Genomic DNA, 14,684 nt, shown 5'->3' with positions numbered 1-14,684 from the left:
TATCTCCTTTCCCAAAGCCATCAATATATTATCCCCACAACACCTAATTGTTTTATCAATATATAACCTCTCTCCATAAATAGGTATACACACACATAATTATCGGTATTCGATGTCTAAGGCAGAGAACACGCATCTATATCCTTGATTCATGTATATACTCAAGGATATAGAGGATTAATTAGTTTGTGTCTTGGGGACCAATAGCTTCACGTACAATTTAAATTTCGAAATTTAATTTATACCACTACTTTATATATCCGATTCTTGAGGGGATTTAGTGACATGATAGAAACACATGTTGATTCGTAACCTTCATGCATGGAGACATTGTGTGGTACTTTCTTTTTTTTTTTGGACAAAAGGAGACGTTGTGGCACTTTTATGATTTTTAAATTTTACAAACGGATTTTTTCGTTTGTTATTTTTTTTACGAACGAATTTTAATTAAGTGAGACAATAATTAAATTCTTTTATAAATTAAGCAAACATAATTCTTTAAATATTGTGACTTTAAACAACTTCACTCTACACAGTAGACACCATTGAAGCGGTTGCTAAATGCTAATGATATCGGTCCGGTGATAGGCATTGCTTAATGCTTATGATCCATAAAATCTCAATACAGTAAATATGTAATGATCTGGTGTTTTTCTTTTTTTCGTTGAAAGTTTAATCTTGTGTTATTTGATGTTTCCTATTCATGTGAGACCATCCTACACAAAATAAACTTTCTAATCTCTATATGTTACTTAAACAGAATTATACATAATTATCTCCAATTCCAATTCATGAAGTTTAAGATATATTTTTCTCACCCTGAATCTTAAGTACAAGGATCTAATTTGACTTTATAGTGCATATACATACATAACATACATATCCACCATTGCGAGTCCCAAAGATTGTTTCTTTATTGCTTCTTCAACTTTCTTCTTAGGTCTTTTCTCCCTCTACCTTCTCCGTACCCTTTTTATCATAATGAATAATCTTCCACCGCTTCGTCACATCTCAAACATTACACTCACACACACACATATATATATATATATACACTCACACTCACATCCCTATCTCATCTCTCTCTCTCTAGCACATACCCATCAAACCATATAGATACGGTGCTTTTCTTCTTGATCTTCTTCTTCTTCTTTGTCTTCTCCTCAAAGTCATGTCTAATCCAGCTTGTTCCAATCTCTTCAACAATGGATGTGACCATAATAACTTCAACTATTCCACTTCTCTCTCTTACATTTACAACTCTCACGAAAGCTTCTATTACCCTAATTACATTAATCATACTCCTACCACTTTCACTTCCCCTAACTCACCTCCACTAAGAGAAGCTCTTCCTCTTCTTAGCTTAAGCCCCATAAGGCACCAAGAACAACAAGATCAACACTATTTCATGGACACCGATCAAATCAGCTCTTCAAACTTTCTTGATGATCCTCATGTTACTGTGGATCTTCATTTAGGGCAACCAAACTACGGTGTTGGAGAGAACATTAGGAGCTATATTGCTCCTGATACAACCACGGACGATCAAGATCATGACCGAGGTGTAGAAGTCACAGTTGAGTCCTACCTTCATGATGATGATGATCATGGAGATCTACACAGAGCTCATCACTATTGGATTCCTACTCCTTCTCAGATTTTGATTGGTCCTACACAGTTCTCTTGTCATCTTTGCCTCAAGACATTCAACAGATACAACAACATGCAGGTATGACACCATTGATTCAAGAATCAACTCTAAAGACTTAACTCATTTCAAGATTTTATTGGTTTTTCTTCAAAACAGATTTGAGTCTATTGTTTTATGGATTTTGTGTGTGTGTTTTGTGTGAGGCTAAGTACAAACTCGTTATTGATTCATGGATCTTTAGGGGTATCATTAATAGTGGTAATTAACAAGTACTAGTACTTTTGGTAATTACTACTATGCCTTGATATTTTTAGTAACTCGAGAATAATTATCTTTTAAAAATTTGATGGTACACGTCTAATCAGTTTCAGGGTGTTGAATGATGATGGCTATGTAAGATCGACCTATCAAAGGGGTTTAAGTCGGAAGATTTTCTTTAACCAACAGTCTTTTTGTCAGACTGACTCTTTATAACCCTGAAATATGCTTTAGTACACCTACATCTTTATTGTCTCTCTTGAATTTTGTGAACGATCATAACACCCCAAAAAAAAGTTTCTTAGACAGCTAAGACATAAGGTAAATGTCTAGCTGATTATTTCGGAATAGAGACGTTTATTTTGTTTTTTATCTATTAGTAATATGTTTTGTTTATATCTATTAGTAATATTACTCCAAAGATATATACAGTTTAAATTTATCTCATGCCAAAAGCAAATTTTGACATGAAATAAAAACAAAGCTAAGATCTAGATCTCCATATTCACTTAAAGTGTTTGATATCTCACAGTTATATATCTTAAACCCTGTTTTTTTTTTTTTTTTTGTTAAAGCAGATTTATATCTTATACTGTATAAGGTTGGATTGTTTTTTGGTAAATATGTTAAATTATTGTATTCATTTTAAAATAGTAACATAACATTATTAATGAAATATTTTTTTGAAAATTATATATAAAAATACAAACTCAAACAAAAGAAAATAAGTTTGGTTTAAGTTTTCATTTACGAATTTCAAATGTTGGTAAACATAATTATTTTTTATATAATTTGTAAACATATAGACTTTAAACTAATGTTACTTAAATTCTTTAGACTGACTTTTTTGTTGTATCCGTGACCTGTAAAACGTTTTATCGTACGTAGATGCACATGTGGGGACACGGCTCACAATACAGAAAGGGACCAGAATCCTTAAGAGGAACCCAACCAACAGGAATGCTAAGACTACCATGTTTCTGCTGTGCACCAGGCTGCAAGAACAACATTGACCACCCGCGAGCCAAGCCTCTTAAGGACTTTCGAACCCTTCAAACACATTACAAACGTAAACACGGGTCTAGACCATTTGCTTGTCGTAGGTGTGGTAAGGCCTTTGCAGTGAAAGGAGATTGGAGAACGCATGAGAAGAATTGTGGAAAGCTTTGGTATTGCTCTTGTGGCTCTGATTTTAAGCACAAGAGGTCGCTTAAGGACCACGTCAAGGCCTTTGGGAGTGGTCATGTTCCTTGTGGGATTGATAGTTTTGGAGGAGATCATGAGGACTACTATGAGGCTGCTTCTGATATCGAGCAAACAATGAGTGTTAGTTAGGGGTTTTGTTTCCTTGTCCTCTCATGCATCAGTTGATTTGTTCTTTAGTTTTGTTTTTCGGATCTTAGTGTTATTTTGTTTTGTGCCGTTTTTTTTAAAAAAAAAATTACTAAGAAGTTAATTAACTAAAGATTTTGCTCCGTTAGCTTGAGATACTTTTAAGTAATAGAGCAAATTAAAGACTTGTGGTGCAAGGTTAAATCAAAAAGGCAAAGAAAGCCTAAACTTTAAATTTAAATATGTCATTTTCAATACATTTTTACATGAATTGTAGATACTTCGTTGGTATTTGGCCCTGTTTTGATGTTCCAATGATTTATGAAGTTGTGTCTGTTTATTGCTAGTTTAGTTGTATGATATTTAGATTTGGTATCTGAAGCCCAATTTTTTACTTTGTATCTGCTTCTTAGATAACATGAGGGTTTCAAATCTAACTAGCTAGCTCCCTCGTTAATTTTTACCGGTTCAAAGTTTTGTAACTCTTAGTGAGACTCTAACTTTTTAGATGCTTGATACTTTTACAATGAAAACACTTTTTTATTTGGATAAACCTTTTTAAATTCTTTATTCATTTAGAATCATATCTTTATAGAGAGCTCAATTCTTTGACAAGTCTTTCTAAATCAGCAGTAGAGCTTCCTCCATCTTCAGTTGCAGCTAGTGCCTTCTGTCCCATCTCCTTAGCCCGAGCACGCGCCTCGCGTCCATGCTCACCCATTGTTTCACCTATGACCCGACTCAACTCATGCGGGGCAGGCACAGTCTTACCCCCTTCACATATACTAACCGCCACACCCGTATGCTCCACTAGCAACCTCGCATCTACAAACTGGTCTGCTTCCATGGGCCAAGCCAAGATCATTGTTCCACTAGCCATTGCTTCGAGCACCGAGTTCCATCCGCAGTGGCTTAAAAACCCACCAACCGCCACATGACTCAACATAGCCACTTGAGGAGCCCACCCTCTAACAATCATTCCTCGACCTGCGATCCGATCCTCAAACCCATCAGGTATCGGATCTTTCTTAACCACCCAAACGAACCGGGTCATACTCTTTTCAAGACCTAGAGCCAGAGCATCACACTGCTCTTTGGTTAACACCTTTTGACTTCCGAAGCAGATGTAAAGCACTGAATCGTCTGGACATCCATCGAGCCAACTCAGCAACGCCTTTGCGTCTACATTGGATTCGGAATCTTCCCTACCTAACCCGATTGAAGAAAGCGGACCAACACCAAACACCCGATTCTCACTCACATTCTGCTTCACATACTCCATGTACTCTTCTTCCAAACACTCACAAGTATTGAAAATACAACCATAACTCGAAAAATTCATGGTACTGTCTTTTACACTTTCAAGATCTTGCGATGATGGAGACTGAGGGATTAAAGACGGGAGATGCTCTGTTCTAAAAACAGGGGAACGAGGAAGATCCGATAAGCAGACAGGCTCAGTTGATTCAAAGAGATGAGGCTTGTCCGAGACAAAATGGAGAATCGAAGCTAAGAATGCTCCAGAACTGAAGAAAGCAAAGCGAGGGATACCAAGATCCTTAGTCCATCCAAGGAAGAAATCAGAAATGAGAGCGACCGGTGGATTTGGATGAGAACTTAACCAGTTGACGATAGGCTCTCGAAGATGACGAAGAGAAGCCATCATCAGGGGATTTCCGTAACCACCGAGGTCTTTAACGTTTTCAACGCCGGAAGGGATCATAGGATTGGGAGGAAAAGGTAAAGTGACGACGGAAACGGCGGATGGATGAACGGAGAGAAGAGAAGAGAGGTAAGGAAGGTTTTTAGGAGTGACGATGATGGAGACGGTGAGGCCACGAAGACAGAGTTGATGAGTTAAGTCGAGAAGAGGAAGCAAGTGGCCTTGTGCTGGATATGGAAACACCATGATATGCGGTTTTAAACCGCCGCCTTTAGTTCCAAGTGGCGGCTGCGGCATTGCTACGTTCATTTCGCTGTTGTTGTTTACGCACGGTGGTGATATAGAGAGTGATGTACGTTGACATGTGCATTGGCATTGGCATTTTATATGTCTACATTATGATTATTATGTCTAGATTTTTTGTTGACCAAAAAAACGAAAAACATTATTCTTAATTTTTTTCTTTTTTGAAATTTGTTAAATACTTAATTGATGAGATTATAAAGCATGTGTAAAGTTTCATTTGGATACAAAAGGGAGAAAAAATCAAAGTTAGTTGTATCCTCTAAAGTCTAAACTAATAAATAGATAGAAATCTACGTAAAATTAAATGCAAAATCATGATTCATGAGAGTTGATTTTATTGACAAAGAGATTTTTTACTTAAAAAGAAAATAATAAATGGTAAATGAAAATGTTTTAATTTATATATATTTCTATGTTATTTTAATTAATTTGAAGAAAAATACTTCAATTAGAAGAAGAAAAATTAATTGGGAAATCAGAAATTTCCTTCTATTTATATTTGATGATGTTGTTAAATAAAATTAAATCACCAATATTTGCTACTGTAAATATATTTATTATTTTTATTTGTTATTGTAAAATATTTTGATATTGATAGATTTTTTTCGTTTTGGTAGTATTTTGGTGAAATCAAACAAAACTAAAAGCGGAATCATAGTACGTAGAACATGCGGTGCTGGGGTTGTATGAGGAAAACGAACGTACGCTGTTGAGATACTGACACGTGACTTTGGTTAAACTCACTGGGTCGGCGAGTCAACCGGTGAACCAACAGTGATGATGATTGATGACTCATCAGAAAATCGTAAAATCAAACAACGCCGTTTCAAAAACATTTTCGATACGATGGCGTGGCGTCTAATCGAAACGCTGATGTTTGAAGCAATTCCATACGGTGCCGCCGTTTAGAGGGAAATGAACCAACGTGGTTTAGTAACTCGATTAAGCCGTGTAGGGAAAATGAAGCCGTCATACGATACCGTTTAAGGCAACTTCATACGACACCGAGGATTCGAAGAACCTATATAGTATATACGATGTGTTTAGTAACCTGATACGACGCCGTTTATAGCAAGTCGAAATGACGCCCATACGACGTCGTTTAAGTCAAGTCATACGACGACGTTTCTGCGATATGAATACGATGACGTTTAAGGCGACCGAATACGATGACGTTTAAGGCATGTCATACGATGTCGTTTAAAGCAACTCAATACGACGACGTTAAGATATATGAATACGCTGTCGTTTTATGGAAACTTGATACGACACCGTTTAAGGAAATTTAAAACGACGCCGGTTAGTCAAGTCGATACGATGCCGTTTAACTTAAGACAACACGACACCGAAATTTGACAAGACGCCGTTTAAAGAAATTAAATACGACGACGTTTAAGAAATATAAATACGCTGTCGTTTAAGTCACCTCGATGCGACACCGTTTAGAATATTATAAGACGACGCCGTTGAAGTCAAGTTGATTCGGCGCCGTTTAACTAAAGGCAACACGACAAAACTGGACACGACGCCGTCTACGGCATAGGAATACGATGTTGTTTAAGGCACCTCGATAGCTTAAGAGAATTCAAGACAACGCCGTTTATGTCAAGTTGATACTTGATACGATGTTTTTTACGCAATTGAGACGATACCGCTTGGAGCTTTTGTGTTCTTCCCGATCATCTCCATCTCTCACTAATAGATTTATAGAAGAAACGGGCAAAAGAGAGAGAGAGAGAGCAGAGAGGTGACACTTTACAGCATCACCGAACCTTTTATTTCAGAACACAAACACTATCCACATCCAAAACCCACTTTTATAGGAGCTTGTGTGGAGGGTTGACCAACTAAAACTCTCCATTCCATCAATCTTCCCCGTTGCCACAACAACTCAACATGTACATACTCTGCAACTGACACCGCCTATCATATCCCACATCTTCCACGGTCTGTTTAAAAACGGGCTTAGGCCAAAATGTTCCGCCTAGGACTTAAGGTAATGGACACTTTGTTGGGTAGGTAGGGTCGGTTGAAGACTCAGAAAGGCAAGGCATCAATGTAAGCTGGCAGAAGTATTTAGGAAGATTAAGTCGGAGATGATAATATGTTTTGAGCTGCCATAATAAGGCTATGCAATTAGAACGTTCTAGAATCAAACCAGAGACCTCTCGACTTCAAACACGCGACTGTGGCCAGTCCCTACAGCCCGGCATTATCTGTATTTGCTAAATTAAACTACTATTGTGTTTCTAGTTTTGTTCTTCATTACTATGTAACACAAGGAACAGTCAATAGAATGCACGGGTAAGAATTTAATAAGTAATAAATGAGTCTTCGGAGTGAGTGGTTTTGAGAGTTAACCGGTTTATCCGATTATGCACGTTCGTAACCAGAACAGGAAAAAATGAGCTCTCAAGTTTTTTAGCGACCCATACATATATTAAAAGCTCATGACTTTTCAAAGTTACATAGCTCACCCCAACCAGAGACCTAAAACATCCATTGAATGACAAACACAAGCCTTTTTTAAATAAGCTTAATGTAGCTACAGAGACAATCTCAATATGATACAGACCAAACGGGAAACATAAAGACAGTGCTCAAAAATAATAAGAAAGATAAAACATATCAAAGCATTTTTTTTTTAAGAGCACATTTCTCTGCTTGCAAACACAGATAATAGAAAGTTTCACACCACAAATATTGCAGAGAGACGGAAGAAGCTAAAGATCAAGCACGCTTTCATTCGACCTTATATAAAACCTTTTTAACATGAGAGATACTTGAACCAGACACAGACAGGAGGAAGGAAACACCGGTGTACCTGATGAAATCAGAGAAGTTTACTTAGAATTTCAGATTTTGTCAAGCTTCTCTGCTTTCACAACCGGGTTTGCCTTAGCTATCGCTTCTTGCGCAGCAGCATGGTAATTGAAGGAGCAGTCATGTATGTCTGCATAGCGGTGTGTCCCACAGAAGAGGTTACCACAGCGACATTTGAATCCAGTCAGGCCAACCCGCTTATTGCAAGTAGTACATCGGCTTGGTCCCTTTGGTTTTGCAGCTTCTTCTGGTGCTACTACCTCTGCAACGACTTGGACAGAGGATGGCTGTACAGAGACAGTCATCGGCTCAACGGATTTGGTTTCAACATCGACCAACGCAGCAGTAATGGTTTCCTTTATGAGGTTGCTGGACGATGATGTTCCAGACACTGCAGATGCAAACTTAGCCCCCTGTTCCTGTTCAAACAACATATCCTTGTGACACTTCGAACACATGTTCATTGTGGCAGCGCTTCCAAAGAAACCGCAATTGTTGATACACAGCTTCGGACCTTCAGGTGGGCTTTGGCATCCTGTCTTGTCGTGGTCCATTTCTACATTTAAAAACAGTCATCCTCAGTCTCAGTAACATAGAAAAGAGAAACACAATTCTCAACAGATTCACGAAGAATAAACATAAGCCCAAACAGTTGCCTTATACATGATCTTCATAGTCTACAACCACACTACCTATAAGTCCCTGATCTAAAATACGTAGAATGAAGAGAAAAAGAAAAAAAGCAAACCTAGAACCATTTTTCTGCTAACACTAGAACCTGAAAACACAAACAGATCTTACTAAAACCTGATTTCCAACCATAAGCTACCCAACCGAAAAATAGTATCTAAGCTACCTCGCAGCTAGTTCCACATATATTAGGCAAGCATAAATGAATCATTTTTATAACAGTAGAGCAACTAATCTTATTTCTATACAGTTAGCCTCTTATATCAGCATAAAGCTAAGAACTTTCAAAGCAATTCATTTCAAACTTCTAAAACATGCAACACCCACATACTTAATCTAATTTCCATCTAACACTACCTTTCTTCATAGAAATGAAAGGTAACAACTTTCACAGCAATTCATTTCCAAAATTCAAAAGCATACAATACCCACAAAGCTAATCTCACTTATATCCAACACTACTAACTCTCTTTACAGAAATGAAAATGTTCAAAATTTAGCTTTTTAAATCAGAAATCAAAGTTACAACTTTTCACATCAATTCATTTCAAATTTAAAAAACATAGCAAACCCACATGCAAATATTACCCAACAATCAAAGAACCATAAAAAAGAATTCACATCAACAGCTTAACCCTAAATAAAATACCAAAAGCTAATTCACCTGTTTCTGCCCTTGAAGCCTTGATTGATAGATCCCTAATCAATAAAAAAAACAGAGACAAAACCCCAAACACATAAGTTGACAGAACAGAATCGAGAAATCGAAATCGAAATGGAAATGAAAATGAAAGTCGACATCAAAATCAAGACCCAAAAAAGATTATAAAGGTGAAAGCAAAATACAGAAGAAGAGAAACCCCTTACCCTACGAATCTCTCCGAACAAGATCGTGTCTGCTGGAGAGATCCAGCAGAAGCTGAGAGGTAGAGGAGAGAAAGAAAGAAAAAAGGTCGGCTTTTTAGGCTCTTTTTTTGTTTCTCTCGACGATTTTTTTTTGTAGCGACGTTTATATTTTCGTTTCACACCGTTTGTGCTAGAGTCGGCTATGACGTGTACGTATCTTATTGGCTCTTTCTTTTGATTTTTTTACTCATTTCAAATTTCAATTCATTTTACCTTTTTTGAAAAAAAGAGTTACTAATGCTGACTCGCTTTTTTTGAAACGGAACTAGAACCTACATTTTTCAAAGAACATAACTAGGATCGGACCCGCGGTCCACCACGGGAGAATATTGATTTACATACGTTGATTTTAATAGTGCGTGTTTTAAGTTGTGCGAATCGGGTAGTGTACTTATAAATATTCATAATAAAGAATTGTAGAGAAATTGTTAAATTATTTATAATTAAACCGATCATATTAATTATGATTAAAATAGAATTTTATGTTTTAGAATTCTAAAATTAGATGATTCATAGGAATTAGAGCAGTAAAAATAAGTCAAAAACCGTGGGTCGAGCCCAAATCATCTCACTATGGGGCATATTTGTGAAAATATATTAAACCCGTAAATAAATGGGCCACTCGGATTGATTCGCAGTGGATCATAGGTTTTAATCGGTTTTCGTCCGCGGGTTGGCGGATCAGCCTGCATGTTAGTCTTTATTGATAAAAATATAATTTATTCAATATTTGGTAATTTAAAAACTTTTAATAAATGAAATTATAATATTTATAAATATAATGAGATATAAAATTATTTCCTCTAATTTTATTTATTTATTTATTTTAGTAGTATTTTAAATTTTCATTACTTTAAAATTATTTAAACAAAATCCACGGACAACCCCGCAAATCAGCATACATTCGCGGGACGGATTTGTGTTTCATATATGCTATCTGCGGGTCGTGTGGACCAACTAACAATATGTCAAAATATATTTTGCCTATCACAAAACGGGCTTAACGGGACAAATCAACTCGCTTTGACAGCTCTAGTGGGAATATTATTTAGTCATACAACAAAATAGAGTTTGGACATAGGAATAATAGAATCTATATCCTATTTCTTAGATGAGAGATTGAAACTTTGAAAGGTGAAATATAACGATTAAAAATTAATTATTATTTTTCATGATTCGCAAAATTTAATAAATATTTATCATCTTGTTGAATAATTCTAAAAATCATATTCAATAAATCTTTATAATTTTAAAATTAAACTTCTTTGGTAAGCTATCAGTATGAAAATACCATAATTTCGTTTAATTTAATTAAATTAAAATTAGTTACATGGATTTCATATCTATTTAATTTACACGACCAAAATAAAAATATCTATTTAATTTATAAAATAGATGGGTTAGTTGTGATAAATTTTCTAGAAATCTTTTGAAGCAAGTAAGATATCTTTCAATTAATGCTAATTGGCTAAAATAAGCAAAATTAATGACAAAACGTTGATTGTTATGGAATTAGTTCCAAAAATATATGAACAAATATATTATACGTAATTAATGTATAGTATTGTTCGGAATATGCTTTTATAATTAGTTACCATAAATACAATCATATTTTATTTGATTTCAATAAATATTTTATTTTAGTTCGATTTTTCATTATTAAATATTAATTAGAAATCATATTCCAAAAAAAAATTCAAAGATCCGATTTCAGAATTTTGGGTCAATTTTCTGATTTTGACCCGATCCATTTGCATTTGTACTTCTCTTTTAATAGTATAGAGATATTATAACCATATTCTTTTTTTTTTGTGTGTGGCTATTGTTTGATTAATGTTTGTAAATTCTTAGTTAAAAATAGTCTTTTATATTTTGAAAGCTAATATATTAAAAGAAAATAAGTAACATACTGTAGATACCAATTTATGATCAAATCTCTTCTTTCTTTCTTGCTTAGTCCTCTTTTACTTTCTCATATTTTGGTATTTTTAAAATTAATGGAAAGAGATTTGTGGTGAATTTGGTGATATTTACTAATACTAAGTTATTTTTTATATAAGTAAGTCAATTTATAAAAACAAAAAGAAAATCTTCAATTTTACTCAACGTAATTAGCTATTAACTATTGTAATATTTTCGTTGGTTCAGGTTATTTGTTAAGAAAAAATAGAACATATGTTACTTAATATTCTTTTTATTTATTAAATATAATATTTAATTTACCAAACATTTTAGTCACAAATTATATCATGATAAAAACCAATTGCCAAACATATATAAGTACTACTAAACTTACCATAATTACATATTTTGAATTAAACTAATATAAAAAAATACTAAATGCATTTCAACACCATACAAATTCTTTTCTAAATTATAATATTACATGCCTAAACTTATGAATAAAGTAAATGGTATCTTATTTGTAAAATATGATCCATTCAATAAGTTTAGTTAAAATTCCTACAACATTCTCATATAATTATATCATATATTATGGGGGGAATGGACATCCATTCATTTAACCAATATAAATTATCTTTCGAAAGAAATAAATTAAAAATATATACAGTTTTTTGGTAAAATCTTATAGATATGTATTCCTCTATCTATTTATTTATTTATATAAAAGTATGCTTATAAAAACTAATATGTATTCCTGAAATCCAATGATCTGGGAAAAACTTCAGTTTAATTTTTGAATTGTGGTGAAATACATATTATAAAATAAAACACAATCACTTTATATCTTTGAAACATAGTGAATTTTTTAATAAACTATATATTTTATAATAAATAATAATATATATACAATAATATAGTATAGTTATAAATTCATTCGTGAATGGCTCGGATTCTTACCTAATTGTTATAAAACGAGTGTCATTTGAGAAGAAAAATAAAACATATTAGCTTTGTGGTTCGTTGTGTAAATATCCATCATCAAATCTTATATAATAAGAGACGGTTACCTCTAAATTTTTGACATTTAATACGTCTAATACTTGACATGTATTACCTACTTTTTAGTTATTAGCAATGTGTTTAATTATTTACATTAAGCTATCGCATCTAATTTTTCCATTTATTTAACCAAATATATAGAAATAATTTTTACATTTCTTAATTATTCAATATTTTTTCACTTCGTTTTTTTTTCTCTACTTTTTAATAACAATACTAGGATCGGACCTGCGGTCCACCGCGGGAGAATATTGGTTTACATATGTTGCGTTTAATATTGTGTGTGTTTTTTAGTAGAACGAATCGTGTAGTATACTTATAAATATTCATAATAACGAATTGTAGAGAAAATGTAAAATTGTTTATAAATATACCCATCGTAATAATTATGATTTACAAAATAGAATTTTGTGTTTTAAAATTCTAAAATTAGACGATTCATGGGAATTAGAGCAGTCAAAATAGGTCAAAAACCGCGGGTCCAGCCCACATCATCTCACTATAGGGCAGATTTGGGAAAATATATTAAACCCGCAAATAAGCGGGCCACATGGATTAATTCGTAGTGGGTCATAGGTATAATCGGTTTTCATCCGCGGGTTGGCGGATCAGCCCGCATATTAGTATTTATTGATAAAATTATAATTTATTCAACATGTGGTAATTTAAACAAACTTTTAATAGTATTTTGATTTATTTATTTCTTTTAGTAGTATTTTAAATTTTGGTTACTTTAAAATTATTTAAACAAAATCCATGGACAATCCCGCAAATCCGCATACATTCGCGGGACGGGTTTGTATTTCATATATGCTACCCGCGGGTCGTGCGGACCGACTAACTACAAGTCAAAATATTTTTTGTCTATCGCAAAACGGACTTAACGGGACGAATCAACTCGCTTTGACAGTTCTAATGAGAATATTATTTAGTCATACAACAAAATGAAGTTTGGACATAGTAATAATAGAATATGTATCTTATTTGTTAGATGAGAGATTGAAAGATGAAGTATAATGATTATAAATTAATTATTATTTTTCATGATTCACAAAATTTAATAAATACTTATCATCTTGTTGAATAATTCTAAAATCATATTCAAGAAATCTTTATAAATTGAAAATTAAACTTCTTTGGTAAGCTATAGGTATGAAAATATCATAATTTCGATTTAATCTAATTAAATTAAAATTAGTTACATGGATTTCATATCTATTTAATTTACACGACCAAAATAAAAATATCTATTTAATTTACACGACCAAAATAAAAATATCAATTTAATTTATAAAATAGATGGGTTATTTGTGATAAATTTTCTAGAAATCTTTAGAAGCAAGTAAAATATCTTTCAATTAATGATAATTGGCTAAAATGAGCGAAATTAATGACAAAAACGTTGATTGTTATGGAATTAGTCCCAAAAATATATGAACAAATTTACTATACGTAATTAATGTATAATATTGTTTGGAATATGCTTTTATTATTAGTTACCATAAGTACAATCAGATTTTATTTGATTTCCATAAATATTTGATTTTATTTCGATTTTTCATTATTAATTCGAATTTATATTCCAAAAAAATTTCAAAGATCCGATTTCAGAATTTCGTATCAATTTTCTGATTTTAACCCGACCCATTTTCATTAGTACTTCTCTTTTAATAGTATAGAGATAATGTAGTGAATAATAGAATCGCTCATCATCTTGCTTCTACTATTTGTACTTCTGGGGAATTCTATTCAGATTCGGGTTCTCAGCCATTGTGGCTAAAAAGACTACTATGTAATGATTTGATTATTTAAATAAAGTTTCGTTTGCAGAAAAAAATATAATGTAGCGAATAAATTATTTGATTTATGACACCAATAATTTGGTTTATTTGACCCCAATGTGGAAAACAAATAAAAATGTTACAAAATAATTAATTGGTCATACTAATTACCATATGTATAATAAGGTATGAATTTCAAATAAATATATGATTCATCAATCCTATCAGTTAATTAGAATTAAAAAATTGGTTTACAGGACTTAAGTAGTTCGACAATAACAACTTACTTTTGTCAATATCTAAAGGTCCT

The 14,684-nt window shown here is 33.3% G+C and overlaps 3 protein-coding genes across 5 annotated transcripts; 1 reads left to right on the top strand and 2 right to left on the bottom strand.

Annotated features, from left to right (window-relative positions):
- Positions 1–1,095: 1,095 nt before the first annotated feature.
- LOC9327686 (zinc finger protein WIP5) lies at positions 1,096–3,268 on the top strand. Its single transcript, XM_002894255.2, has 2 exons — positions 1,096–1,729; positions 2,798–3,268. The coding sequence occupies exons 1-2, from the start codon at positions 1,172–1,174 to the stop codon at positions 3,242–3,244; spliced, it is 1,005 nt and encodes a 334-aa protein (XP_002894301.1). The 5' UTR covers positions 1,096–1,171; the 3' UTR covers positions 3,245–3,268.
- A 509-nt stretch (positions 3,269–3,777) lies between these two features.
- Positions 3,778–5,327, bottom strand: LOC9327685 (UDP-glycosyltransferase 89A2). Its single transcript, XM_002891577.2, has one exon. The coding sequence runs from the start codon at positions 5,211–5,213 to the stop codon at positions 3,831–3,833; it is 1,383 nt and encodes a 460-aa protein (XP_002891623.2). The 5' UTR covers positions 5,214–5,327; the 3' UTR covers positions 3,778–3,830.
- Positions 5,328–7,696: 2,369 nt separating this feature from the next.
- Positions 7,697–9,863, bottom strand: LOC9330362 (zinc finger A20 and AN1 domain-containing stress-associated protein 2). Of its 3 annotated transcripts, none has more exons than XM_021013056.1 (3): positions 9,591–9,863; positions 9,388–9,422; positions 7,697–8,589 (listed from the first exon to the last, which is right to left on the bottom strand). In XM_021013056.1, the coding sequence occupies exon 3, from the start codon at positions 8,585–8,587 to the stop codon at positions 8,066–8,068; it is 522 nt and encodes a 173-aa protein (XP_020868715.1). In that variant the 5' UTR covers positions 8,588–8,589; positions 9,388–9,422; positions 9,591–9,863; the 3' UTR covers positions 7,697–8,065. The 3 variants fall into 3 exon arrangements, with proteins under 3 accessions (XP_020868715.1, XP_020868716.1, XP_020868717.1); XM_021013057.1 differs by having other exon boundaries at positions 7,697–8,594; positions 9,591–9,711; XM_021013058.1 differs by lacking the exon at positions 9,388–9,422 and having other exon boundaries at positions 9,591–9,722.
- Between the last annotated feature and the right edge of the window lie 4,821 nt (positions 9,864–14,684).

Source organism: Arabidopsis lyrata (assembly GCF_000004255.2).
Source record: "Arabidopsis lyrata subsp. lyrata unplaced genomic scaffold ARALYscaffold_1, whole genome shotgun sequence".
In the NCBI taxonomy this organism is placed as follows: domain Eukaryota; kingdom Viridiplantae; phylum Streptophyta; class Magnoliopsida; order Brassicales; family Brassicaceae; genus Arabidopsis; species Arabidopsis lyrata.
The sequence above is the reverse complement of the archived record's forward strand: the minus strand, read 5'-3'. Positions and strand labels throughout refer to the sequence as shown.